The sequence below is a fragment of the Herpailurus yagouaroundi genome, unplaced genomic scaffold, assembly GCF_014898765.1.
Source record: "Herpailurus yagouaroundi ecotype Mexico unplaced genomic scaffold, PumYag 163, whole genome shotgun sequence".
In the NCBI taxonomy this organism is placed as follows: domain Eukaryota; kingdom Metazoa; phylum Chordata; class Mammalia; order Carnivora; family Felidae; genus Herpailurus; species Herpailurus yagouaroundi.
This window is the reverse complement of record NW_024412404.1, coordinates 51,187,924-51,214,006: the sequence shown is the minus strand read 5'-3', so window position 1 is coordinate 51,214,006 and position 26,083 is coordinate 51,187,924. Positions and strand designations below refer to the sequence as shown.

The window sequence follows — 26,083 nt, the reverse complement described above, 5'->3', positions numbered from 1 at the left end:
AGAAAACAAGATATGTATAAACAAGAAGGGAAAGATAAAAGTGCATCTGTTTTTTCAGGCAACATCATCATTTATATGAGAAACAAATAAGGTTTTACAGAAATGGATGAGCTAATCCTAAAATTCATATGGAATTGCAAGGGACTCAGAACAGCTACACCAATGTTGAAAAAAGAAGAAAGTGGGAGAAGTCCTACTTCCTGATTTCAAAACTTATTAGAAGTTATAGCAATCAAAACAGTGTGGTATAGGCACAAGAAATGATATATAGGTCAATGGAACAGACTTGAAAGTTCAGAAATAAACCCATGTATGTATGAATAATTATTTTCTACAAGGTTGCCAAAACTATTCAATGGAGAAAGAACAGTCTCTTCAATACATGATTCTGGGATAACTGGATATTCATATTCAGAAGAATGAAGTTGGACCTCTACTTCACTCCACATACAAAAAATAAATTCAAAATGCAGCAAAGACTGAACTGTAAGAGCTGTAACTATAAAACTCTCAGAAGAAAACAGGAGTAAATCTTCATGACCTTGGATTTGGAAATGTAATCTTACATATGACACCAAAAGCCTAAGCAATTAAAAAAAATTTGGGAATCCTCAAATTTAAAACTTCTGTACATCAAAAGATGTGATTAAGAAAGTGAAAAGACAACCCAGAGAATTTGAGAAGTATTTGAAAAATCACATATCCAATAAGGGATCTGTAACAGAATATATAAAGAACTCTTACAACTCAATAATAAAAAACACAACCCAATTAAAAAAACTGGTAAAGAATCTGAATAGACACTTCTCAAAGGAAGATATAAAACCAGTCAGTCCATAAAGATGGGAACAGATGTTTGACATCTTTACTCATTAGGGAAATAATTATCGTTGTGGTTTTGAGAGGCCACATTACACCTAGTAGGAAGGCTAGAATTTAAAAAGTGGAATAATGGTGAAGATATGGAAAAATTAGAACCCACATGTAAAATGGTACTGCAACTATGGAAAAATGTAGCAGTTTCTTAAGAAGTTAAACATGAAATATAAAACATATAACACAATAATTCCATTACTTAGATATCTACCCAAGAGAAATGAAAATGTATGTCCACACAGAATTTTTACATAAATTCATAACAGCCAAATATTGGAAATACACTAAATGTCAATAAACTGTTGGACAGACAAAATGTGGCACATAGCTATACAATGGAATGCTATTCAGCAATACAAAGGAAGAAACTAATGATCCGCTGCACCAGAGATGAATTTAAAACATTACTCAATTTAAAAAGCCAGGCACAAGAGACCATATATTATATGATTCTATTTCTATGAAATGTTCGAAAGAGGCAAATTTATAGATAGAAAGTAGATTAAGCTGGGCGTAAAAACAGGGATGAACTGTAATTGGGCATGAGGGTTCTTGGGGGGGGGGGGATGAAAATGTTCTAAAAACAATTTATGGTTATGGTTGTACAATTTGTTAAATCTCCTAAAAGTTCTTCAATTATATACCTGAAATAAGTGCTATGTAAAATATAACACAATACAGTTAGACAACAGACACAAACATTACATGTTTTACAAGGTCATACACAAATAGAAAGGTATGAATTGAACATACCAGAATGTCTGGCTACAGGTGTTTTTATATAGGGGAATAACAGGAGAATGAGACTGGGCTAAAAAGGAATTTATAAATTACTAAATGAATTATTCTAAACAAGTGTCAGATCTGCATGAAACAATGATGTTTGAGAAATATGAATGTATGATCAATCCTCTGTAAATGAGGTCTTAAAAGTATAGTAAATATTTTTATATACTTATAAAAATAAAGGAAGAAATAATAATTCCACCTCATTTTTTTTGGCAGACACTAAACTAAATCATAATTTACAAATAACTTTATGTAACCTAAATTTATTGTGATTATGCTACTTAAAAAATATTTGAAATGCAGTGAATACTCCCAAACTCATTAAGTTCTAAGGCAAGAGATAGAACAGAATTTAAAAAAGACAAGTACACCCTGAATGCTGTGAGCTAAGTATCTTACTGCTTCAACACCTTGTTAGCTATCTGGGACACTACGGAGTTATACAAACATACAACCCTGAAAAGACAATGATAAAGAAACATTGACCTTTACGGACTTAGTAACAACAGAAAACCACTTTTTCCTAAGGTGGGAAATCATGACATACCATGAAATCATGAATCCTACGAAAAGGTCTGCCTAAAATAGGCTTCTTGGTCAAATAAATTTAGAACCAATTCACAGATATCCCCCTACTAACGTATTCACAATATATTAACATATTAAAGTCTCTAAGAACGAAGTCTCCAAGACTTTCAAAGAATAAATCTGCTTTAATTTGCAAATCCACAAAATCCTTGCCTCATATAACATGTTTTCATATTAAGAGGAAGATACATTAGAAAATGCTTCATTAAATATGTTATTTGCTCAAAAATGCATTCAACAACTATCTATTGAACACCTACTATGGGCCAGACCTTGTTCTAGGTGCTTAAAATTTCAGCAGTAAAAACTTTCATGCTTTCATGGAAATTTACCTTGTAATGGTATTACAGGTTCTATCCATGTTGTTTTCCTATTATATGAAGTGATAATATTGTCAAATGGGCACAAATATCAAAAGGGAGAAACAGTGAGAAAAGCAAGGAAGTGTCTGAAACAATGTGTTTACACAGGATGGGTGAGATGAACTTAGTTACTTATTTTCTAAATAGACAGCAACTTAAAGACCAATGGATTATAGCCAAAATATTCACTCATATGAAATGTTTAAAATAACTAGGCACTTCTACAATGGGATACTATGCGGTCATATCATTCATATGACTAATACGGAAAACAAATTTAAGGAAACTGCAGAAGAGGGGCGCCTGGGTGGCTCAGTCGGTTGAGTGTCAGACTCCTGATTTCAGTTCGGGTCATGATCTCAGGGTTGTGGGATCGAGCCCTGCGTTGGGCTGCATGCTGAGCATGGAGACTGCTTAAAATTCCCTCTCTCTCCCTGCCTCTCTCCCTCTCCCCGACTCATGCTCTCTAAAATAATAATTAAAAAAACCACAGAACATTATGTACATACAATATGCCTCATTTGTTTAAAAAAGGATTCTCTAGAGACAGTCATTTATTTTTATTTTCTTAATTTTTATTTTAGAGAAGGAGCATGGTGGGGGAGGGGCACGGAGTGAGATGGCGGGGAGAGGGGTGGGGGAGAATCTTAAGCAGTCTCCTTGCTCAGCACTCAGCCAGCCCAACATGAGGCTCGATCTCACGACATTGGGATCATGCCCTGAACAGAAATCAAGAGTTGGGACACTCAAGCGACTGAACCACCCAGGCATCCCTAGAGGCAGTCTTTTAAATACAAATTTATTTGTATAGGACAGAAAAAAATCACTGAAGAGACAAAAATTTTAACAATGGGGAAGCTAAAATAGATGGTATGAGCCTTTTTATGTATTTTTTAAATACATTTTTAAGTGTATTCATTTTTAAAAAGCAAGACCATATATAACTTTTATAATGAAATAAAACAAATTTTAAGATTGACTTACATGTATTTCTGGGCAAAGCATAAAAGGTAAAGGGAGGTGGGAGTGGTATGATATTTCTTCTAGGTTTGAGAAAATTTAACTGAAAAAAGGAGAAAGCACTGCTCTGTCAACAGTGGTTAGGAAAATACTTCAAAATGAGGAGCTTTTAGGTGATTAGCTACTTTGACACAAAACGATAAACAACAACAACAAAAGGACTCGATTGGCAGGTTAATCCGTGACAGCTACAGGCTAAGACACAGAAAAACAAGACGCCCAAGAAAAACACTAAAGCAAGTACCTCTGAAAAAGCTGCATAAAGGGGACTTGAGGTGTTTAAGCATTATCCTCTCATTTCAAATATTTAATGTAGCAAGTAAGTACCAGTTTTTCTAATTAGAAGTATTAAAACTGTATTTAAAATTGAAACTTACCTTTCTTATAAGGTGGTTTTCAGTATCTGCCACATATATGATATTATTCCTTATGGCTACCCCCTGTGGTGAATTAAAAGTTGACTCTGAAAATACTCCATCTTTTCTTCCAGGGTTGGGTCCTAAAAGACAAGATAGCCACAGGACAAATTTTTTCCTCTTAAAAAGTTATCTCAAATTAACCCCCCACCCCCATTTGTTTTTCTTTGTTTCCTTTCTTTTTCTTGTACCTATATTAGGAAGATGGATATAAACTAGACCTATTGTGGTAATCATTTAAAAAAAATTTTTTTTATGTTTATTTATTTTTGAGAGAGAGACAGAGTGTGAGTGGGGGAAGAGCAGAGAGAGAGAGGGAGATACAGAATCTGAAGCAGGCTCCAGGCTCTGAGCTGTCAGCATAGAGCCCAATGCGGGGCTTGAACTCACGAACCGTGAGATCATGACCCGAGCTGAAGTCAGAGGCTTACCGACTGAGCCACCCAGGCACCCCTCGTGGTAATCATTTTTCATAACATATGTAAATCAAACCTCAATGAAGGAAGAAAAACAGTATTTAGAGCTGGGATTTTAATATAAATAGCATGATACTTTTACCTAAAGTCTAGTGTTTCCCAAGATCTATTTTTCTTAGGAGTAAGTTTTGCTAATGACAGGGCTTACTGAACAATGGTCACTAGTGCACATTAGTAGCATATATCAGAAGGGAATATTTCTATTTTTTATTATTTTTTTAAGTTTATTTATCTATTAGGCGCCTGGGTGGCTCAGTCGGTTAAGTGTCCAATTTTGGCCCAGGTCATGATCTCACGGTTTGTGGGTTTGAGCTCCATGTAGGGCTTGGAGCTTATAGCTCAGAGTCTCTTTGGATCCTCGTCTCCCTCTCTCTCTAACCCTTACCTGCTCACACATGCCCTCTTTCTAAAATAAACATTTAAAAAAAATAAGAAGTTTAGGGGTGCCTGGGTGGCTCAGTCAGTTGAGCCTCCGACTTTGGCTGAGATCATGATCTTGTGGTTTGTGAGTTCAAGCCCTGCATCAGGTTCTGCACTGACAGCACAGAGTCTGCTTGGAATTCTCATTCTCTTATTCTCTTTCTCTCTTTCTCTCTTCTTCTCTCTCTCCGCCCCCAACCCCACTCCCAAAATAAATAAATAAATATTTTTCTGTCAAAATAAATAAAGTTAAAAAAAAATCTGTTAAACCACAACTAACCAGTATTTCCTAAGTGTATCTGGCCACAGAATTCTTTTGAAGAACTATTGTAGAATAATTATTAATTTATCACAAGATAACATTATTCCTAAAAACATGTTTGGGAACGGTAGCTTGCTGCTGGTTTCTCCATTTAACAAAGCAGAATATTCATTTACACTATTTTGAAAATTATTATAGAATTAAAAACCTTTTAACCATTTAAATTACACCTACTATAACTAATAATTTTTGAGCAACAGTTCTCATAAGTGCCTGTCTTAAACCCAAACATCAAGCTGCCCAAACAAAAGAAACACAAAATAAAGAACTCTAACAAAAATGAAAAAGAAGAAATGTGAAAACTTAAGGAGCTAAGGGAACAATATCTAAGCATACTAAGAATAGCACCAGGGCTTAGAGTAAGACTAGTTTATTTGCATTAGGAATTCAGGAACCCCTACTTTATGGACTAATGCTGTATATGCTACTAAAGCAGAATTGCAAAGAGATGAATTATTTTTCTCTTTGACTATTACATTACTAGATGTCAGTTTAGTCTGGATAAATACGATCAATAAGAATGTACTTAACAGATTTCATTAACTATGTAGAGGTACTGAGCCCATTTTAGATCTAAAACCAGGGAGATATATTTCAATACATTTTCCTTGAGCTGTTTTTTTTTTACTATAAAATATATTACATATCATAATTAGAAGCAAACTTTACCTCCAATGCTGTACTGAATTTGCCCATTCTTCAGGACGACCAAAATTCTATGATGTCCAGTGTCTGCTATTACCAATCTATTAGAAACATGGTCTACCGTTACTTTGCCAGGAAACAGCAATGGTGAAGGTGGCAAAGAATCTTTATAGAGTTTTATTTCAATTTTATGATTTCTGATCTGTCCCCTGTCTTTATAATACTTTAAAGCTATTGAAGTATATAAAAATAATTTATCTTTGTGTCCCTCTCCAATTAAAGAAAATAACATATTTCCACGAGGTCCAAGTATGACCAAAGTTGGCCAGCAGGAGACTTCTAGTTCTTGCCAAAGGCTGGCATCTGCATCATTAACCACAGGGTGGGTGATGTTGTATCGAAGAACGGCGCTCTTAATGTTATCCAGGACTTTTTCATTTGGGAACTTAGCCGAGTGAACACCAACAATCAGAAGACCGTCTAAATGGGAAAAAATGTAAGTTAAACATTATGAAGTAATCAAGTCTGAAAGTCACCATCTGCACATTAGATTATGGGTCATTAATAAACAGTCCAGAGATTAAAAAAAAAAAAGGCAGAACTAAAAGTGTCTTGTTCAACTGCATTTAAACACACGTATAAAAAAATTAACACTCAAATATCATGACAATCTTGATAACTACATAAAAATGAATATGATCAAAATCACATGGCTATTTCAGGATTACACCTCTTTGTGTCCTTTATCTAGACAAAGTTTTAAAAAACACATTAATTTCTTATGAAGATACTGAAATACTGTTATTTTTTTCTCCAACTATTATAAGCCCCTTTGAAATTCATAGTGACTATGACTGCTTTTTGTTAATATTTATTGTCACATTATCCTCTTAGGTTTTTCTGGCCTACCCACATTACAAATTAACAGAACAACTATAAGCAAGATGTTTCTATAATATTAAGGTCTTTGATTTATTTAAAATTCCCATTATGTGGTTCCTAGAACAAGCCTTAATTGAAGATAGCAGAAAAAAAAAAAAAGGAAAAAGTGTTCAGCTGGATTCAGAGAAAAAACTCAACACTGACTACAGAGGTAATACAATCTCCCAACACACTCCTCAAAACCTATGCACATCAGCATGAAGAAGAAATAAACCCACACAAACTGGCAGGTGTAATTTCCTAACAGACCATCCTTCCATTTGCAACTATTAAATCCCAACAAAAACACAGACATCACACAGGTACACATACCCTCATCCCCGCTTGAGGACAGAAAAAAGTAAACAAAAGCAGGCAGATTGTTGGGGGGTGGGGGCATTTCAAAACTCGGAAAACCAAACCATTAAGGGGAGCTTCCAGTTTTATTTTCCCCTTCATGGCTTGGCATTGAAGGTGAACCCCGGTTTGGGAGCAACGCAGGTGGCTAAGACCATGGAAACCCCTTTCTGGCCCAAGGAGCCAGGGAAACTGGAGAGGGTGGGGGAAACCCCAAGGGGAAGAGAGCTGGAGAAGGTGACTCCCCATTTCTGAGAATGAACACTCACAAGTCTCGGCCTGACTCCTCAACTATACACATGTGAGGCAGCCCTACAACAGTACAGCAAAGGCTTAAAGAACCGAGAAGTGGATTGCTGGGCTGATGAAAGGAGACACAGAGCTGATGGAAGAAGAGACGGAACTCTGAGTTTGCACCAACAAAGTTGAATGCCTACAAAAACAACTGACAGATACCAGCTCCAAAACGAAGCAGAAGTTTGAATTAGTAGACAAAACACCATAAAGGAACTATAACTATGCTCCTTGAGGGAAAGAAAAGCACACTTGAGGGGCACCTGGGTGGCTCTGTTGGTTGGGCGTCCAACTCTTGATCTCAGCTCAGGCCATGATCCCCAGGGTCGTAAGACTGAGTTCCAAGTTGGGCTCTGAGCTGAGTGTGGAGTCTGCTTAAGATATTCTCTCTTTCCCCCCTCTGCCAGTCTCCCCCATTCTCACTTGCTATCTCTAAAAAAAAAAAAGAAAAGAAAAAAGAAAAACACACTTGACATGAATGAAAAAATAGGAAATAAAAATAGAAAAAAGAACTAAATGAAAATTTCAGAACTCAAAAATACCATATTTAAAATAAATTCACTGGATGAGCTCAATGGCAAAAAAGAGATGACAGAGAAAAGAGTCAGTAAACCTAAAAATAGCTCAACGGGAAATTATCCAATCTAAAGAGCACAAGGAAAGAAGACTGAAGAACAAAAATGAACAGAACCTCAGGAACCTGTGAAACAGTTTTAAATGACCTAATGTATGTGGACTGGGACTCACAGGAGGAGAAGACAAAAAGATTGGGGCAGAAAAAATATTTGAAAAATGCCAAAACTTCCAAAATTCATCTGAAGATATAAATTTACAGAAAACCCAGCTATATGGCCAACTACTCTTTGACAAAGCAGGAAAGAATACCCAAAGGAAAAAAAGAGTCTCTTCAACAAATGGTGTTGAGAAAACTGGACAGCGACATGTAGAAAAATGAAACAGGACCACTTTCTTACACCATACCCAAAAATAAATTCAAAATGGATGAAAGACCGAAATGTCAGATAGGAAACCATCAAAATCTTAGAGAACACAGGCAGAAACCTCTCTGACCTCAGCCAGGGCAACTTCTTACTAGACATGTCACTAAAGGCAAGGGAAAGAAAAACAAACATGAACTATTCCGACTTCATCAAAAGCTTCTGCACAGTGAAGTAAACAATCAACAAAATTAAAAGGCAGCCTAAAGAATGGGAGAAGATATTTACAAACAATACATCCGATAAATGGTTAGTATCCAAAATCTATAGAGAACTTATCAAATCCCAAAAACAAACAACTGAGTTAAGAAATGGGCAAAAGTCACGAATAGACACTTTTCCAAAGAAGACATCCAGATGGCTAACAGACATATGAAAAGATGCTCAACATCACTCGTCGTCAGAGAAATACGAATCAAAACCACAATGAGACACCACCTCACCACTGCCCAAATGGCTAAAATTAACAACACAAGAAACAACAGGTACTGACAAGGATGTGGACGGAGAAAGGGGAGCCCTCTTGCACTGTTGGTTGGAATGCAAACTGGTGCAGTCACTCTGGAGAACAATGTAGAGGTTCCTCAAAAAACTAAAAATAGAACTACCCTACCATCCAGCAATTGCACTATTAGGTATCTACCCAAAGGATACATAAATACAGATTCAAAAGGGTACATGCACCCCAATGTTGACAGCAGCATTATCTTATCAACAATAGCCAAACTATGGAGGGAGTCCAAATGCCCCTCAACTGATGAATAAAGAAGATGTGGTATTTATATACAATGGAATATTACTCAGCCATCAAAAAGAATAAAATCTTGCCATTTATAACAATGTGGATGGAGCTAGAATGTATTAAGTGAAATAAGTCAATCAGAGAAAGAAATACTATATGATTTCACTCATATATGGAAACAAAACAGATGAACATACGGGAAGGGTAGAAAAAAAGAAAAGAGGGGAACCACAAGAGACTCTTAATGATAGGGAAAAAACTGAGGGTTGTTGGAGGGAAGTGAGTGGGAGATGGGCTAGATGGGGGATGGGTATTAAGGAGGGCACCAGTTGTTAAATACAAGTGATGAACCACTGAATTCTACTCCCGAAAGCTTTTGCACTGTATGTTAACTAAATAAAATTTAAATTAAAAAAATAAATGTACAGAATTCAAGAAATTCACTCTAAATAGGATAAATTAAAAGAAGATCATGTTAAGACATAATCTCTGAAAACCAAAGATTAAAAAATAACCTCACAAACATTTTAAAAGAAGATACACAAAACCAACCCAATGATTGGTGGTTAGAGACTGGGAAGAAGGGGGGTAGGGAGGAGTGGGAAAAATTATACACTTAAAATATGTGCAGTTTACTATGTGTCAATTATGCCACAATAAAGTTCTGAAAAAAAAAATAGCATGAGCTCTGGAGTCAGGCCCCCTATAATCAAATTCTGGCTTTACCACTTGCTGAATTACTTAATCCAATTAAGGCATTTAGCATAGTACCTTTTATACATTATAAAAGCTCAATGAATGTTTGCTATTATTTATTTAAAGTTGTAAATACAAGGACACCCGGGTGGCTCAGTCGGGTCGGTTGAGTGCCCAACTTCGGCTCAGGTCATGATCTCAAGGTACAGGAGTTAAAGCCCTGCATTGGGCTCTCTGCTGTCAACAAAGAGCCTGCTCCGGATCCTCTGTCCCCTCTCTCTGTGCCCCACCCCCATACTTGCTTTGTCTCTCTCAAAAATAAAAACATGAAAAAAAATAAAGTTGTAAGTACAAAGATAACCAATGAAACAACTTTTTCTAACTAAAGCAATTAGTAAAATAGCAAAGAAAATACATCATGTTAAGAAAAACAAAGAAAACCTAGTACATATAATGATTATGTATAATAATAAGTAAATATGAATGGGCTTAACTCAAAAAAAAAAATTAGGGGGGGCGTTTGGATGGCTCAGTTGGTTAAGTTTGCAACTTCGGCTCAGGTCATGATCTCGCGGTCCATGAGTCCGAACCCACGCTGGGCTCTGTGCTGAAAGCTCAGAGCCTGGAGCCTGCTACAGATTGTGTGTCTCCCTTTCTGCCTCTCTCCTATTCACACACTCTCTCAAAAAAATTTTTTTTTTAAAAAAAAAAAAAAAAAGAAAATGTACTGTTGCCTTGCTTTGTGTGTTATTCATATAAAGTCTGTCCTAATTTCCATGTTTTTGAAAGTCACTGTTTTTCCTGGAGGCCCTGAAGATATTTTTTAAACATCTTTAAAATGCAATAGTTTAAAGTAAGATACTTCTTGGGCTGTTCTGTGTCAATTTTCTCTGGTATCTGATAGTACATTTCAATATGTAGATTCAAGGTTTCTTTTATTGCCAGAGCATTTTCTTGGATTCTAATTTTACGTATTAGTTTTGGTCAGTTGTTTTGATTGATTTTTCTTCAGTCTCCAAGTAGCCTTATGTTGGATCTCTTCTGCTTGTCTTTCATTTCAATCATTTCCTCTATTTTTACTTCTTTAGCTTATTTTCATTCTCTAGGTTTGTTCTTCTCCCCTTATTTAAATGCCCCTTATTACATTTTTATTTGAATTTACTGCCCCTTAGGCACCTTCTAATTTAGTCTTCGTTTCTAAAATAACTGGGACTTTTTCCTTCTATTTCTTTCCTGAGTTCAATCAACACTCCTTACCTCTTGCATTGGGGGGGAGGTGCATCTCCATTCTTAGTTTCTGAATTTTTAAAAACATTTTTTATTTTTGAGAGACAGGTTATGAGCAGAGGAGGGGCAGAGAAAGAGGGAGACACAGAATCCGAAGCAGGCTCCAGGCTTTGAGCTGTCAGCACAGAGCCCGGCGCAGGGCTTGAACCCACAAACCACGAGATCATGACTTGAGCTGAAGTCGGAGGCTTAACCTACTGAGCCACCCAGGCACCCCTTCGTTTGTGAATTTCTGGTTCAAGATCTTTTTAAATTATTCTTAAACGCTGTTTGAGGATGTGTAATTCAATATGGAGGATTGTGTTAGTTTTTTTGTGATCATTAGGAATGTTCATCAGCACTTCAACTCTAACTTAACATTTTCAGCTTTTTACAATTTTATATGGATGTGATCTTTTTAATATTCCCACCCATTTTGTGGACAGGGCTCCTAGATTGAGAGTACACTTTTCTGACAGTTCCATTTCTCTGTGCAGTTTCATTTTTGGGTAGCATTGTTGCAAGAAGGGGTTGATGTGTATTTTCTTATTTTTTTTTTTTCCCCTGCAAGATCCTCAACATTTTGGTTTTGTTTTTTGGGTTTTTTTTGTTTGTTTCTTTGTTTAAGTAGAGGATCTTCAAGGGGAAACCCCATCTCTAGGTCTCATTCCCTCCAAGAGGCAGTGCTGCTCTGAGGCTTCTGTTCTTAGGCCCAAACTCTTTCAAGAGCTGGTGCTATGATCCAAACATGTGTTCAGTATTTTGCACTTAGTGGTGGAGTTTCTCTTTCTACTGGTAAGGGGGTTACTCTGTGCTTAGCCCAAGACCTCTAAACCACTCTCCTTTTTTTCATTGAGTCTTTTTTTCCCCAAAGAGTCTTTTCAAATCCCCCCCATCCCTGTTCTAGCACCTGCAGCCTTGCAGCAAGAGGACCTTTAATGGAATTCAGTTTATTTCTCAACCTACAGGTAGTTTGAAAGCATGACATGCTTGGTCTCCTAGTATTGCTGAAGGCACGATCAAGTGTGGTTTTGTTTATTCTCCTTGTTTTTATGTTTGAGGGAGAGGAAAAGATAAGTGGGAGATTCAAAATTAGGTGGCCTCCATTCTCCTCCAAAACCAGAAATGGGAGAGAGAGATTTCGGTTTTCAACATCAGGTATATTGAGATATAACTTACTTGAATTTTGTTCCTCAATACATTGTTAATTGGTTAAATAAAATATAACTAAATCCTAAAAACAGCCTGTTAATGGAGAAAAATAGTATTTCCAAATAAGATAAAGAACAAGGCAAAGATGCCCATTGTCTACTACTATTAAATAATGAATTGGGGGGCTATTAGCCAACAAAATTAGACAAATCAATTATAGACATAAGATTTGGAAAATTTCTTTGCAAATAACATAGCATGTTAGGGAAACCTCAGAGAATCAATTACAAAACTAAACAAAATAGTAAAAGATTTAGGAAGCAGAACATAAAATTAACAACAACAAAAAAGAATACAAACTTAACAGATAAAATCAACAGCTTTTATATACCTATACAATAGCCAGTTGGGAGTATAGAATGGTAGACAAAACCCCACTTACAATAAATAGCCACAAAGACAAGAAAAGATTTTCAAACACATTCTCAACTGTAATTTAAAACTACATCAAGGGGTACCTGGCTGGCTCAGTACAGTATGCAACTCTTGATCTTAGGATCATAAGTTTGAGTCCCATGTTGGGCGTAGAGTTTACTTAAAAAATAAATAAAACCACACAAAGATAACATTTTTTTTAACCTATTAGATCAGTACAAATTAAAAAAGTGTGTCAACCATACACAAAAATAAACTCAAAATGGATGAAAGAACTAAATGTGAAACAGGAAACCATCAAAACCCGAGGGGGAAAACAGGCAACAACCTCTTTGACCTTGGCCGCAGCAACTTCTTACTTGACACATCTCCGTAGGCAACGGAAATAAAAAAGCAAAAAATCAACTATTGAGACCTCATCAAGATAAAAAGCTTCTGCAAAGCAAAGGAAACAATCAACAAACCTAAAAAGCAACTGATGGAATGGGAGAAGATATTTGCTAATGACCTATCGGATAAACGGTTAGTATCCAAAATCTATAAAAAACTTACCAACTCAACACCAGCAAAATAAATAATCCACTGAAAAAATGGGCAGAAGACATGAATAGACACTTTTTCAAAGAAGACACCAGATGGCCAACATATGAAAAGATGCTCAACATTGTTATCATCAGGGAAATACAAATCAAAGCCACACTGAGATACCACCTCACGCCAGTCAGAGTGGGTAAAATGAACAAATCAGGAGACTATAGATGCCGGAGAGGACGTGGAGAAACGGGAACCCTCTTGCATTGTTGGTGGGAATGCAAACTGGTGCAGACGCTCTGGAAAACAGTGTGGAGGTTCCTCAAAAAGTTAAAAATAGAACTACCCTACAACCCAGCAATAGCATTACTAGGAATTTATCCAAAGTATACAGGAGTGCTGATGCATAGGGGCACATGTACCCCAGTGTTTACAGCAGCACTATTAACAATAGCCAAATTATGGAAAGAACCCAACTGTCCATCAACTGATGAATAAAGATGTGGTTTATATATACAAGGGAATACTACTCGGCAATGAGAATGAAATCTTGCTATTTGCAACAACGTGGATAGAACTGAAGGGTATTATGATAAGTGATATGAAATAAGTGATATGAAATGTCAGTCAGAAAAAGATACCAAGTTTTCACTCATATGTGGAAGTTGAAAAACTTAACAGAAGACCATGGGGGAAGGGAAGGGGAAAAATAGTTTCAAACAGAGAGGGAGGCAAACCATAAGAGACTCTTAAATACCGAGAACAAACTGAGGGTTGATGGAGGTAGGGGGCCAGGGGGCAAAGAAAAGGGGTCATGGGCACTGAGGAGGGCACTTGTTGGGATGAGTGCTGGGTGTTGTATGTAAGCGATGAATCATGGGAATCTACTCCCAAAGCCAAGAGCACACTGTATACATGGTATGTTAGCCAACTTGACAATAAATTATATTTAAAAAAACAAAAAACAAAAAACACGTCAATACATTTTACTGGAGCAGCAGTGGGAAAAGAGGCACCCTCACAGTCTAGGAACACAAACTAGTACAACCCTCCTGGCTCACAATGTGGCAATACTCAACAAAACTATATTATACGCATTTAATTTTGACCCAGAAATCCCACCACTAGGAATCTACCCCCAAGATATGCCACCAGCAATACAAAAACATATCATGAGGTTATTCACTGTAACTGCTAAATATTGGAAACAACCTAAGGGCCAATACATAGGACAGGACAGTGAGTGAATAAATTCTGGTGTACACACACACACACACACACACACACACACAAAATGGAGTTCTATAAAAACAATCAGGAAATTCTCTATATGAAGTGGCCTCCAGGATAAATTGTTACATTAAAAAAGCAAAACACTCAAAAACATCTACAGTAGGTCACTGTTAGTATTTTTTAAAATTGTTTCTTAATGTTAATTTCTTTTTGAGAGAGGGAAACGGAGCAGGAGCAGGGGAGGGGCAGAGAAAAAGGGAGACACAGAATCCGAAGCAGACTCCAGGCTCTCAGCCCAGAAGCCCAACACGGGGCTCAGACTCAAAAGCAGTGAGATGATGATCTGAGCCGAAGTCAGATGCTTAACAGTCTTAACCACAGGTGATCCAGTATTTTTTTTTTTAAGAGAAATAAAAAAATAGAAATCATGTTGGAAAGGGATGGAAAGAATGGGAAACTAGAAACAGGTAGAGGGGTGCCTGGCTGGCTCAGTCGGTTAAGTGTCTGACTTAGGCTCAGGTCATGATCTCGCGGTTTGTGAGTTCGAGCTCTGCTTCGGGCTCTGTGCTGACAGCTCAGAGCCTGGAGCCTGCTTCAGATTATGTGTCTCCCTCTCTCTCTGCCCCTCCGATGCTCATGCTCTGTCTGTCTCTGTCTCTCAATACTAAATAAATGTTTAAAAAAAGACAAGAAAAACAGGTAGAGAGATGGGTAGATGGAGCTATACTTTCTGTATAGTTCTGACTTTCAGGACCATACTAAGATTTTACATACTCAGAAACAAATATAATCAACTAAAAATACAAACAGAAACAAATGAATCTAGCTGTACTTCAAACGAACAACATAACCTCATGGGGAGTGGGGAGGATTAGTCTAAGTAATTTTTAACTAGTTGGGAGGGACTAGAAGCAAAGACACCCCAGTAGCAATGAGTGCAGGATGTACCCAGATCTTGGTTTCTCAAACCCATTCCCAATATTCAATACTAAACAGAATCAGAGCTCTTTGGAGAAATGGCTGATTCGGGGAAGGGGCTGGGAAAGTCTAAGAGGAATCTTTAAATATTTTGTTGTGACAAGGAAGTGTTCGGAGAATGAGAAGCATGGATCAAAAGGACACAGGTGACAGCTTGAAGAGGATCCCATTCATCCAACAGGGGCAATATGAATATCTAAATAATGACTTACAGCCCAATGAATTAAGAATCCAAGTCATGTCTCTCTATATTTTACACGTGTGATATACATACATACACACTATGTACCAAAATATACATCCATCCATCTATTCCCTCTGATCAACATAGCCAACACTTGTTCGAAGAAGTGAAGGTTAATGGGAGATGTTTGCCTTTAGAAGGTGTTAACTAAGTGAAGAGAGCAATGAAGGATATTCCATGGCGACAAAACACATGGAAGCCAGAGTGTATGAACGATGGAGGAGACTGAAGAAGTGACTAGGACAGGGAATGAAGGGGAGCAAAGGATTTAAAGGATCTAGGTTGTTAGCCCTAGGAGTGATGGAAGGCATATGGATAATGAAGTGCAAGTCTCAGAGATAATTTACACCAAACTCATGACTTTCCCCTCCAAACCTGTCCTTTCTATAGTGTTTCCTTTCACCAAATGGCACTGTCATCTGTCCAATTATACAAGCCAAAAACCTACCTAGGATATCTCTGTTACACCAAAGAACCCTCTCTCATCACCCATATTTAATCCATGACCAAATCTTATTAATCTTATCCCTCTATAACTAGTTTCAAGCTATTATCATGTCTCATAGGAAACACAACAGCCTTGTCACAGATCTCTCACATCCAGTCCTGTCCACTAATTAGTTACCTACCCAGGAGTGGGACTGTTTTTTTTTTTTTTTTTTTAAATGTTTGTTTATTTTTGAGGGAGAAAGAGAGAGAGAGACAGAGACAGAGACAGAGACAGAGACAGAGACAGAGCACGAGTGGGGAAGGGGCAGAGAGAGGGAGACAGAATCCAAAGCAGGCTCCAGGCTCTGAGCTGTCAGCACAGAGCCTGACATGGGGCTCGAACCCAAAAACTGAGGTCCTATGACCCAAGCTGAAGTCAGAAGCTTAACCGACTGAGCCCCCCAGGCGCCCCAAGAGTGGGACAGATCTTGAAACAATCACAAATCTCATCCTGTCACCCTCTTCCAAAAAATCTGCCATTGTTCTTGTGTAAAAACTAAATCTCATCTCCCCAGCATGTTCTCCACGCCTTTCTTCCCCTCCCCTCAGGGTGTTAGAGCAACCTGGCCTTCCTTCAATTCCTCCGAATCTCATTATTCCTCTTGCTTTAATGCCTTAACACACAATCCTCCTTTGGCCTGGAATGTTCTTCACCCTTTCTCACCTAGTAAAGCCATACTTTCCTTTTACATCTCAAGCTTCATTTTCACTCTTAAGAAAGCTTTCTTTAATTCCTCCAGATTAAACTCCATTATTTGTTTTCATAGCACCTGTAATTTTTCTTCTTAGTACTAATCAGAAATTATAAAAATATTTGTGAGTATCTGATTATAAGTCTTGCCCTTGTTAGACTGTAATTCCTATTAATTATTTAGGGACCATGCATGTTTTATTATTCACTAGCACAGTACTTAGTAGAAAATAAAATGATGAATAGACAGGGCATAAATACTGAAGAAATTTATATATCTATACAATATATAAACCATATTATATTGTCTAAATAGAATATCTATATTAATCTACAAAGACACTTGCCAAATAACAATGCCTCCCATTTTTTTCAGTGTCAATAACCTTAAGGTATGGAGATTTTTCTTAAGATATTTTGCTTTTTATGCTAATTGTACACAATAAAAATAGAATGTCAAAGATTCTTCACTTTATGAATATTTTGCCAGCACAGGGATGAAAACACTCCATTTAAAATAAATTATAGAAGGAAAGGAAGAGACGGAGAAGGAAGGAGGAGAGAAGAGAGGGAGGAAGGGAGGGAAAGACCAGCTGTATAAAAAGAATAACTGCTTCTAAAATATCACTAATAAAATAACTTCAAAAGCTCACTTTGAAATCTTCAAAGGTCTTATTTTTCAGAGATACAGATATACAGAATTGTACTAGATTATAATTAAATTTTTTTTTTCAACGTTTATTTATTTTTGGGACAGAGAGAGACAGAGCATGAACGGGGGAGGGGCAGAGAGAGAGGGAGACACAGAATCGGAAACAGGCTCCAGGCTCTGAGCCATCAGCCCAGAGCCTGACACGGGGCTCGAACTCACGGACCGCGAGATCGTGACCTGGCTGAAGTCGGACGCTTAACCGACTGCGCCACCCAGGCGCCCTTTAAAGATTTTATTTTTAAGTAATCTCTACACCCAACGTGGGGCTCGCACTTACAACCCTGATATCAAGAGTTGCTTGCTCTTCTGACAGAGCCAGCCAGCCTCCCTGCAGTCTGTTTTGAAAGGCAAGGAAACTGAGGTGCAGAGTAGTGATTGGTTCCCATAATTTGGTTGAAACAGGGCCAAGTTGGGAGTCCAGGGGCCCAGCTTGTCTCTGTGTCTATCTTTCAAGAAGTTACTATCTTGTTTAAACCAACAGCAACTGTATTCAGTTGACTGGGTAAAAGAAAACAATCTTGTTTTAAGGCTTTTACTTATATCTTTTTTATTTTTATTTTTTTTAAATTTTTTTTCCAACGTTTTTTATTTATTTTTGGGACAGAGAGAGACAGAGCATGAACGGGGGAGGGGCAGAGAGAGCGGGAGACACAGAATCGGAAACAGGCTCCAGGCTCCGAGCCATCAGCCCAGAGCCCGACGCGGGGGCTCGAACTCCCGGACCGCGAGATCGTGACCTGGCTGAAGTCGGACGCTTAACCGACTGCGCCACCCAGGCGCCCCATGTACTAGATTATAATTATATACAGTAATATGTACAACATTGTATTTTATACACTATATACTAGAGTGTATAGTTAATCATAAACATTGTAATAACCTACTTAAATGGAAGATTGAAAACAGTTGAGATTTACAGGTGACAAAATTGTAGATGGAGACGTTTTGAGATCTAAAAGACAAGCATGACACTTTACTGGGCAAGAAAGGATAACATTATTCCAAGCAGAATGAATGCTAAGTGTCAGGGCCTTAAGGCAAGAGAAACAGGGACACTGAGGAACCCAGGAGGCCAGAACACCCTGAGGGGAGAGAAGGGTGTGGAGAAGCAGGATTTTAGGTCTCATACTGAGAGATGCAATCATGATGTGAAAAGATCAAAATCACTGAACACTAAAGCACAAAGCCAAAGCGTTTGAAATTTTTTTTTTAGAATTTCAAAAACTGACCCTGCGTTACCCTGCATCTCTCCTGAAACATCCTAAACTGACCAATATTTTCATATTTTAACTATTTTAATGTTTTTATTTTATTTTTGAGACAGAGACAGAGCATGAACAGGGGAGGGCCAGAGACAGAGGGAGACACAGAATCTGAAACAGGCTCCAGGTTCTGAGCCGTCAGCACAGAGCCCGAGGTGGGGCTCGAACCCAGGAACTGTGAGATCATGACCTGAGCCGAAGCCGGACGCTTAACCGACTGAGCCACCCAGGCGCCCCTTACTTTAACTATTTTAAAAACAGAATAATATAGGTACTGCTGCAAAACGAAAATATAGTGTGCAGACACGAGTTAACATGGCATGCCTGCCTGGTATTCTTCCAAGGTCTGCTTATAAGGCTGGCCCTTGCCTGGATTTCAGGAGGGTTCCTGAGATTCTCAGGATGGAGAAGAGTGTCTCACTATGCCTAAACTGTTGGTACAAATAATATGGTTTATGCTGAACCCTTGCTTTCCTTCTGGGACTCTAGAATCTTCATACATGCCACCAGGCAGAAGCTGCGTATTTGGCCAGCCCCCCAGTAAAAACCCCGATTGCTGAGTCTTTAATAAGAGTCCCTGGTAACATCTCAAATGTGCTCTAACAACTCTTTGCTGGGAATTAAGTGGTCTTGTAGGACTCCACTAGGAGTGGAGGTCTTGTGTTTGGTCTCCCCTGGACTTAGCCTCTCATGAGCACCTTTTCCTTTGCTGCCTCCACTCTGTATCCTTTAGCTGTTAATAAATTACAACAGTGAGTTCTCCTAAAGAATTACCGAACCCAGGGAAGGTCTGGGGAACTGTGATGCACAATCAAATTACATACTGACTCATAGAAAGGTTTAGTTTCATTATGAAATTAGAACTGCAATCTTCTAATTTTTAATAAAGTATAAAACAGACAAATAGCATCTCCCCCATAGTGAGAATGCAAGCATTTACCTGGTGGTACTGTGGCGTTTAGGTTAATTCTGATTTAATTATACATTAGCATACAGCTAGGAGTCACATTTTAAAATATGTCAAATATTAGGGAATATAGTTTCCCTATAGGGAAAATAGTTTCTCTAATAAATGTTTTCTTATAAAACAAGAGTACTTGTCCTCAACAGCCATTGGGCTACATGTGGATATTATATAATAACATGCCATTAAGGTACCCAGCATAAAAGGCAAAAACATGTTTATAAACTCTCAAGTAGAAACAGAAAAAAACAAAAACAAAAACCACCTAAGGTACCTGTCAGTCTAATGTAAACACGTGCTGAATTACTATGGATTCATTACAAGCTTAGGGCAGTTACATTCTTAAATCTTTGAAGATAAGAGCCATTCATTACTATTAAATATCTTTTTACTTTAGACTCTGGCATTTATAATGTCTCATGCTATTAGGAAAATGATCCTGGTCACCGTTACAAACTTGATTTTAAAAGCTGTTTTAGAGCAGAAGGAACTGGGTCCTAATTTGGACTCCTTTCAGGCTGTTTTTGAATTAATAAGCACTTCCCTCACTTAGCTGAGCATTTCTTGCTTACTAATAAAACGAACTGAATATTCCATGGAATTTAAAATAGGCTGCTGAATGTCACTACAAGAACTATTAGCATTGCTGCAAACATGTTCAGAAACAGAGCAGATAGTAATGAGACAAGACACATCGCTGTAAGAAAGCAAATTAATTTAGTGACAGCTTATTGAACTTTCAGGTGATAATCTCTGGGTATGCCTGCTTTTGTGAATATGAATTGAATATATCTTCTCAGCAATATAAAAACATTTCTAAGTTACTGGCATTTTCATAAAGTAGCATATTATTGAACATGTCCTTGAAATTACATCGTTGGGACCACTTCAAGTATTTTACTTTTACAAGTATATGTGGATGCAAAACTAGTTTTTATTTTTTGTCACGATGTGCTATAAAAATGATGCTTCCAGCAAACTGGTGAAAAGGTTACAAGGATCCATTCCAAGAAGTCTGAATTTGCTTTGGGTGTGGAATTAACCAATTAAGTTACCAAATACAGTCTTTTAGGGATGGTCTTAAGGATGGAAACAGTTCACTGGGATTCTTAACCCAGATCTGCAGCGCCTTTCTAAAACACAAAGCTTACTGTCATCCTCTTATTAAACCAACAAACCAAAAGCAACCTGAAACACCTCAGTATCTTCACTGGAAGACAAAGTCCAAGCTATTCATTCTTAGTAACAAGACCCTTCACAACTGTCTGCACCTAATGTACCTTCCTCTCCTTTTGTCTTTCCCAGGAGCCCCTACAATCTTGCCACACTGAACTATCATTTACCTCTCCCCAAGAAACCTACTTTTCCAGGTCTCCCTGCTTGTCTATCTGTTGCTTCCTCCTGCTCCTTTTTCATTTGCAGCTGTATGCCTGCCTGCTCATTTTTCAAGTTCCAGCCTGTCTCCTCCTGAGCAATCTTTTCCAATGCTTCTAGGCAAAGTGAGTTACGCCTTTCCTCAGGCTCCATAATGCTTTTTATTCAACTCTGTTGCAGATTTCCTCAGTTAGCAGAGTACCCTGCACATACTACATGCTCAATAAATATATTTATTTATAGGAGTTAGGCCAAGACACACAGGCACCCCAAACTAGTAGATAACGAGACGCTCTTATTTCTTAAATCAATACAGATGAAATTTTGAAAACATAAATTAGTTCCCAGGAATACTGGAGTTCTTGATAAATCTCAGTGACTGGCAATTTCAAGATACAATATATTACAATTTGTAAGCATCGGAGGTTTTACTTGCACGGAAGATTTTAACCTATCAGTCCCTTTTTTTTTTTTTTTTAAATCACTCCCTTTTTAAAACCAAGATATCTTTCAATTCTGTGCATGTATACTCTATTCTGATTTTTACTCTAAGATCATTGACCCTGTCTCCTTTTTAATCACTCCAAGTGTGAAGCTTCCATTAATTTAAGCCTAATTAAATGGAACCTTTAATTAGTTTCATTCACCCCATATGCTCTCTTTTTCAGAAAAAAGTAAACAAGAGGAAAAAGATCTGAAAAAATTTCAGTTCTAAAGCAAATACTAAGTATAATCTCTTACATCTTCAGAATTTATAATACCATAAAAGAGGATTTCCTAGTGTGCTTTGGAAAACATTAACCTTTATAAGTCATTTTTTAATAAAATAGGGTCAAAGAACAGGTATCTGCTATAATATTTTGCATTCCACTGTATGCGTTTGAAATGAAAGGAAGTCGAATCACATTTTCTAATAAGAACTTTTATCTTTATATCTTAGTTGGAAGAGTGTAAGATTAGAAACACAAGTTTCATTTGTTCATAGAACAAATTTTGGTTCAGTCTAAATATACAAGACAAACTTTTAAAAATACTTGATCATAAAAGAGTAAATCATGACCTAACCTCAGAGAAGAAACATAGATTAAGTCTGGTTCTCGAGGAAGGCAAACCATTATCTTTAAGCGTAACTCTTCACGAAAAAGTGCATGGAGTCCTTAAATCACAGATTAGAAATTACTTCTGCAATCGTTGAAGTCGTGCCAAATGTTCATTCTCCTATAAGCAAATGAGTCAGCCACTACTCCAGTGCCCACGCCGGGACAGTCTGTTAGAAACCAATTAAAGGGCAGGTACCTTTATCAGAGTATGTGTGTTCTAATGCATGAAGATCAGGCAGTAGATGAATGCAGTTTATGCAGCAGTAGGTGAAGAAATCAAGGATGACTACTTTTCCACACAGATCCTTGTAGACAGAAATAGGCTCTTCAGTGTTCAGCCATTCTAATCCTGAAATTCACAAAATAAATTATGATAAAAAGAAAAGGCAAAGATAATTTATCTAAAACTTTCCATTAAAACATAAACCATTATTTCAAGCAGGGGATAGGGCAGTGGGGCAAGATGGGAAAGACGCTATTATGGGGCAATATGCAAACATAGTAAGAAAAAGCTACTAAATTCTTTCAGAAATAGAATAGTCTGTGTGTGAAAGAAAACAAGATCAACGCATGTAGGTAAAAACAAGAGTCAATATCAAATATTAAGAGGACCTAAGTACACAATCAGGTTCAAAGGAGCTTTTTAGAAAGAAGCTCAATCTTAAGAACAGCAAGACAGGACTAAAGTCAAAAAGGAACAAAGTGTTAAAATATAAAGATAAACATACAAAATGTCTAATTTCCTAAGAACTAAAATGCTCTGGATTTGAAGGAGGCCTTAACCACAAAATATTTCAAATGCAAAGTTAAGCAAATACACTATCACAGATTTCATGGAGGCAGTATTAACACTGATGAAGAACGGGTTTGCCTCCCTCCAAAGAAAAATGGAATCTCATTAATCTGTACTTTTTAAAATCAGAATATATAATTGCTTGAGTAGGACTTACAATTTTGTTAATAATTAAAAGATTTTGGTAAATATTAAAAGCACAGCTAACCAATTTAGAAAAACAAAGATAATGAGTTTATGGTTTATAAGTAAATGCAGCCACTAAAACCGTTAATTGTACCTCGGAGCAGGTATCTGGAAATATTTTATAGAAATGGAAAGCCAAAGTTAGGTGGAAGAAGTGTATAATAACAGCTAATGCCTAATAGCAGTAACTAGAGTTACTCAATTTAAACAAAATTCTAAAAAAAAAAAAAAAAAAAAAATCGAAATCAAACCAGTATTTCTGCTTTAATAGTCCAACTTAGTGAGGTTTTAGGTGAGAGTGAGCTCTTAATTATGCATTTTTATAAAGTGTTAATTGCACACCAGATCAAGTAATCACATAAAACCTCAAACGAATGTATATTTCATATCTTAATGGCAAAATATTTATGAATCTGTCTTTTAAATTTATTTTCTGTAAATAGTCAAGAGTGACTTAGATTGGGGGGTAAGGAAACTATTATTAAATACCTGTTATTTTCTTACCATGCTTAATAAATTTTACAGTAACAACGAATATAATTTTTAAAAGCTGCCAACATTTGGGACGCCTGGGTGGCTCAGTCAGTTGAGCTTTGAACTCTTGGTTTCCGCTCAGGTCATGATCTCACCGTGGGTGAGTTCGAGCCTCACATCAGGCTCTGTGGGGACAGTGCAGAACTGTTTGGGATTCTCTCTCTCTGCCCCTTATCCACGTGGTGTCTCTGTCCCTCTAAAATTTTAAAATAAGCTGCCAACATTTATTGAGATCTCCTATGAACTAAGAACTTTAGATATATTACCTCTGACCCACATAATTAACCTGAAAGGTAAACACTAGCTTTATTTTATAAGGTAGTAAAGTAAGGCTTGGAGAAATCAAGTAACTTGCTCAAAGTCATGCAGCTAACAAATGAAATAACTAGGACTTAACCCCAAATCTGTCTGAATCCATCCATTACACCACAGTTTCCCATAAACACTTACATCTTTTAAGAAATGAACAAAGCATACTGTTTGCGTTAGGTTTATGACTTCTTGATTATAGTTCACTGATAAAGAAACCAAAGAAAAACTCTTACCTAATACTGTGAGCTCAATAATCAGCTCCAGCAGAAAATCTGATTACGTCAAATACGAAGCCTGAATATTTTGTTATATTATTTATGAATCACGAAGGTCAAATCTCATGGTAATAAAATACACCCAGTGTAACTATAAACAAGACTAGAAAACAAAAACATTGCCCCCAAACCTCACTGGTGACTAGTTTGTAACACTGTACTATGTAACTTCTTACAAAGTTTTTTTTTTAATAAACATGCACATATGTATATAATCTCTTTAATTTCTTTGATGGGTTAAGCAGTCACGCACCCAATTCTCTTGTAATAATTCCACAATATTTCAAATCCAGCCTAGGATTAGCAACAGGAAAAAAAAAAACAAACAACATTTTTGAAGCTAGGAGCAAAAGGCTTGGAAAGACACGTGAGACTCTGTTGTCAGAGGCGAGGTTCCGATATACCTCCCAGGAGATACTGAACCCTGCCATATCCAACCGATTAACTATACATGTGGTTTCAGTGTCATGCCAGGAGACACGCCAACACCAACAAAACAATGCCAGTCCCAACCAAAGAAGGAAAAGTACGGTTTCGTTTATCATAGCAAGATGTGCTTCCCAAATAGCACTACTGCGGGTATCAGTTCCCTGGTGTTCCAAGCACTCAAAGAACTGGGATTCACACCCTGTTGACTGGCCATAATTGATTCAGATTTTAAGAATGACAAATGTCACGACTTTGAACGGAGAAGTGTGGCACAGCTAAGATACTTGCCAACCCGGGGTCTGCAGAGTCTGACTTTGGCGGTTATTATTAGCTGTGAAGCCTTAAGGAAGTTACTTAGCCTTCCCGTGCCTCAGTTTCCTCAACTATAAAATAAGCCTATTAAGAAGCCTCGGCGGGTTGTAGAGAAGGTTAATTAGTCCCCTGAAGTGTTCACAACGGTGGGTGGCACAGACGTGCTAAGTGTCACGGATGATGCACAGAGGATGGCAATGACGACGCTGGGCAACCAGACTGCAACGACAGGGTGGCATGGACATGTCAGTCGTCGCCAACCGGACCCACGAAGCATTCGTGGAAGGTCTAAGTTAACACAAGGCCCGGGCAAGGGCTCGGGACACAGTGACGAAAGTGCACGTCCCCGCGCTCCAGAAAACCACCCTCTGCCGCCGCTTCCGGCCCGGGGGAAGCGGCACAGCGGGCGAACCGCCCCCGCGCGGCCGCACTACCCTGCCTCGCCCCCCGCTGCAGGGGAGGGCGCAGTCCCCGAGGAAGGGGAGGTTCCGGGAGGGGTCCCCACCCCGAAGCCTGCCCCTCACCTTCCGGAAACTCGGGCACTGACAAGTCCTGCTCCCAGCCGTCCACCTTCTGCAGATACTGGTAGACCAAGCTGTCCTTCTCCTCCTGGGTGACGGCGTCGAGCAGGGCGTACTCCAGAGATGTCTGAGCCGGGAGCAGGCCCGCGAGGCTGGAGCCCCGGGCGCCGGGGGCCGCCATGTTCTCTCCGGACAGTCCAGAGGCGGCAGCCGGGCCCGCGGGAGGGTCTCGTGCAGGGAGAGAGGAAGCGCTTACGGTCCTTTGGTTTCAAAACGGCACATTCGCTTCACGCTCCCCCAGCCCCCACTCCACGCAAACGACACCGTTTCTTTTGTAATCATGCATTCCGATGCTAAGGTACAAAGTG

General features: G+C 38.1%; 1 protein-coding gene across 1 annotated transcript in view; it reads right to left on the bottom strand.

Annotated features, from left to right (window-relative positions):
- The window catches only part of NHLRC2 (NHL repeat containing 2), a 60,739-nt gene extending 34,690 nt beyond the window's left edge, over positions 1-26,049 (bottom strand). The window contains exons 1-4 of the mRNA XM_040486505.1: positions 25,719-26,049; positions 22,550-22,702; positions 5,939-6,394; positions 4,013-4,134 (exon numbers count right to left, since the gene is read on the bottom strand). Coding sequence (XP_040342439.1) covers positions 4,013-4,134; positions 5,939-6,394; positions 22,550-22,702; positions 25,719-25,896 — 909 coding nt within the window. The 5' untranslated portion in view covers positions 25,897-26,049. The remainder of the gene's footprint in view (positions 1-4,012; positions 4,135-5,938; positions 6,395-22,549; positions 22,703-25,718) is intronic.
- Positions 26,050-26,083: the final 34 nt, after the last annotated feature.